This window comes from Coptis chinensis, chromosome 6 (assembly GCF_015680905.1).
Source record: "Coptis chinensis isolate HL-2020 chromosome 6, ASM1568090v1, whole genome shotgun sequence".
NCBI lineage: Eukaryota > Viridiplantae > Streptophyta > Magnoliopsida > Ranunculales > Ranunculaceae > Coptis > Coptis chinensis.
In genome coordinates this window covers 17,603,617-17,607,150 of record NC_141461.1, presented here as the reverse complement: position 1 = coordinate 17,607,150, position 3,534 = coordinate 17,603,617, and the positions used below count along the sequence as shown (strand labels likewise).

Below are 3,534 nucleotides of genomic sequence, written 5' to 3'. Positions count from 1 at the left end.
TGTGGATGCACTTAGTCAATTGCCTGGTGTTTTGACCACTCTTATGGTGCAAGAGTGGAAGAGTTTAGAGACTATAGCAGCTTATGACGTCAGGACTACACCATATATAGATGAGGGGTATATATGCAGTTTGGAGGTTAGGCCGGTGATTTTCAGTAAAGTGATTGTCATGCAGCACAGAGACCAATTTCTTTTGAGTCGGTTAGATAATCTAGTCATTGATATTTTAGATGATTGTCCGTCTGATTGGGCAGTTGATTCTGAGGGAGAATTGAGATTTCATGAGAGATTGTGTGTACCAGATGATGCAGAGTTAAAGAATGAGATATTATATAAAGCTCATCGTTCTCGGTTTACAATTCATCCTGGAGGAACGAAGATGTACCAAGACTTGAAGAGGACCTTTTGGTGGGAAGGAAATGAAAAGAGATGTCAAAGAATATATTTCTCAGTGTTTAACTTGTCAGCAGGTTAAGGCAGAACATCAGAGGCCTTCTGGATTATTGCAGCCATTAGAGATACCGATGTGGAAATGGGAGCACATTTCTATGGATTTTATTGATGACTTGCCTAAGTCTTGGAGAGGTAATGAATCTATTTGGGTTATTGTTGATCGTTTAACGAAGTCTGCTCATTTCATTCCTATTGACGTGCGTAGAAATACAGATAAGTTGGTTTCCTTGTACATCCGGGAAGTGGTCAAGTTACATGGGATTCTAGTGAGTATTGTTTCAGATTGAGATCCTTTGTTCACTTCTGAGTTTTGGAAGAGTTTTTAGCGTGCTATGGGGACTAGTTTGGCAATGAGTATGGCTTATCATCCTTAGACAGATGGACAGACATAAAGGGTGAATCAAATATTAAAAGATATGTTACGGTCTTGTATAATGGATTTTGGTGGAGGATGGGAGGAGCATTTACCTTTGGTGGAGTTTGCATATAATAATAGTTTCTAGTAGAGCATCGGTATGGCACCCTTTGAGGCTTTGTATGGGCATCCATGTCGATCACCTGCTTGTTGGGCAGATGTGGGAGATCGAGTATTACTTGGGCCTGAGATAGTGAGAGAGACATCTGAACAGATTAAAGTCATTAGAGAAAAGATTAAGACAGCACAGAGTAGGCAAAAAAGTTATGCAGATTTGAAGAGGAAATGGGTTGAGTTTTCTATAGGCGATTTTGTGTTTTTGAAGGTTTCCCCTATAAGAGGAGTTATGAGGTTTGGCATGAAAGGAAAGTTGAGTCCACGATATATTGGAGGTAGTTTGGCATACCGTCTTGCTTTGCCGCCAAACTTAGCGATGATTCATGATGTCTTCTACGTGTCTATGCTACGAAAATGTGTGAAGGATCCTACCCAGGTTGTTCAGCCAACGGAGCTAGAGTTGAACGACGATGTAACTTTTACAGTGAGGCCTATCACGATAGTAGATAGGGATGTGAAACACCTTAGGAGGAGGATTGTAAACTTGGTAAAAGTGCAGTGGAGTGAAAGGGAAAATGATGTGACTTGGGAACTTGAAGATAAAATAAGGCAGATGCATCCTGAGCTTTTCTTTGACACTCTACCTTGAATCTCGGGACGAGATCCTTTTAAGGTGTGTATATTATAACATCCCATCTTTTACTTTTTTTTTTTTTCATAGTATAATAAGAATAATAATAATGATAATAGGTTAAACAAAATATATGATAACTATCAGTTAAGAATAAAAGCCCGTAGATAAATATATAACTATCATCCTTGTTTTTCGGTGGGGGTTTTTTTTAAAATAAAAAGAAGTTTTCTCATGTAGAGCTTTTGGGAAAAAAAAAAACACAGAGAGTTATACATAGAAAAAAATAAGAGACGGAAGGGAGAGTAACACCAGTTAGTGGTTGTTGTTAGAGAGTAAAAAGAAAAAGTTTTGAACAAGGAGGATTGTCTTTTTCGCGCGACAGTCGACTTCGGTCTTTCGGGGTTTTTCCGCTTTCGGAAATATAGCTGTTCGGTTTATAAACAGTGAGTAGTCTGAAGATGTTCTTTTAAATTTTTGTTTTCTGCTAATCATATCCGTAATAGTGATTTCCTTATGTGATATCTTGTAAACTCTATTAATGATGCCAGCTGTTAGATAAAAGTTTGAAGTACTACAATATATAAAATTCTAAAGAATTTGAGCATTGAACTGTCGAAGCCTTGACACAGGTTGTTAATGGCATCGCCACAAAAACCAAATTGTCCTATTTTTTGTTGGGTTTGAATGATTTGTTTTGTTTCATTTTGTGGTAATGTTAAACTGTTGTGGTTATGATTGATGATGTTTAGTTGTGGTGGTGAAGTGTTGGGTATTGAATTGGTGTTTGGTTTGATTGGGTGCTGGAGAGTGTGAGGGGAAGATTTGGAACAAGCGCGTTAATAGAGGTCAATATCGATCCAGTTTTGAGGGAGGAATTGGTGAAACAATGATTTGGGTTTGTGTATTAACTAAAGTAGTAGGGGTTTTAGTTTAGGTCAATTTCGGTTAGGTTGGGAGGTGAGTGGTAGTCCGGCGAGCTTTGCAGTGGAGGAAGATCAGTGGAAGAGATGACCTAGCAAGTTTTGGAAATCGCAATTTGTTGGTATAGGTATATAGGGGTTTTCTCAAGGAACCAAACCGCTGGGTTCAATAGTGGTGGCGAGTGGTGGTTGTGGGGGCTGTTGTGGTAGTGGACGCTCTGGAGAGTGGGAGAGAGGAAGATAAACAGTGATTTTTTTTATTGTTGGGCTTGGGCCGAACTTCGTGGGTGGGCTTGAGTGTTTTATTTTTTTGGAATTTCATTTTGGACTTAAGTTTTAGACTTTGGGCCTTAGTCTTTGCCTTTTGGGTTAGAGGAGTTTAGGTCTGGTTGACTACTGTTGATCTGGCTGGTTGACTACACTGACCACCATTGGCGACTTGACTTTATTGACCGGGTTGACTTTGACCAGTTAACCTAGTTGACTTTTAACTCGGATTACGAATTAGTCTATTAGGATAGGTCTAGGACTATTAGCGTGCTTGGCTTTAAGCTAAGACCTTTCTATATATACGTGTGTACATGTATTAACTACTATGTGATATTTCATTCTGTTAGGATATACGACGCTATGACACTTAGACATCAATCTAATTAATAACGTGTAAACCAAAAATACATGGAACAAGATACTCCTTCATTCTCTGAAATAAGATATGCAATAAAGTTCAATAATGAGTAAACAAATTTACCGCACCCTTTTAGAACTCTCCACGCCTCAAGTTTTGGAAATGAGTTTTATGACTGATGATGTCATATGTTAGGTGGGCATTTATTGAATGAGCCATAAATGGCCCGTTAGCGTTATAAATCGGTATTCATTGAATGTGCCATGAAGAACCCGGATATTCATTGAATGTGCCATGAATAACCAGATTGTTTGGACTGCCCTAGAGAGGAACTAAGGTATTCGCCTTGCGGGTTAGTTATATTCCTTGAGTGTACGGGAATGTATTGTTGGGTATTCCTTGAATGTGGCGGGAATGACCCAGGGCC

The 3,534-nt window shown here is 39.0% G+C and overlaps 1 protein-coding gene across 1 annotated transcript; it reads left to right on the top strand.

Annotated features, from left to right (window-relative positions):
* The first annotated feature begins 968 nt into the window (after positions 1 to 968).
* Positions 969 to 1,574, top strand: LOC147491864 (uncharacterized). Its single transcript, XM_086567347.1, has 2 exons — positions 969 to 1,193; positions 1,350 to 1,574. The coding sequence occupies exons 1-2, from the start codon at positions 969 to 971 to the stop codon at positions 1,572 to 1,574; spliced, it is 450 nt and encodes a 149-aa protein (XP_086423473.1).
* Positions 1,575 to 3,534: the final 1,960 nt, after the last annotated feature.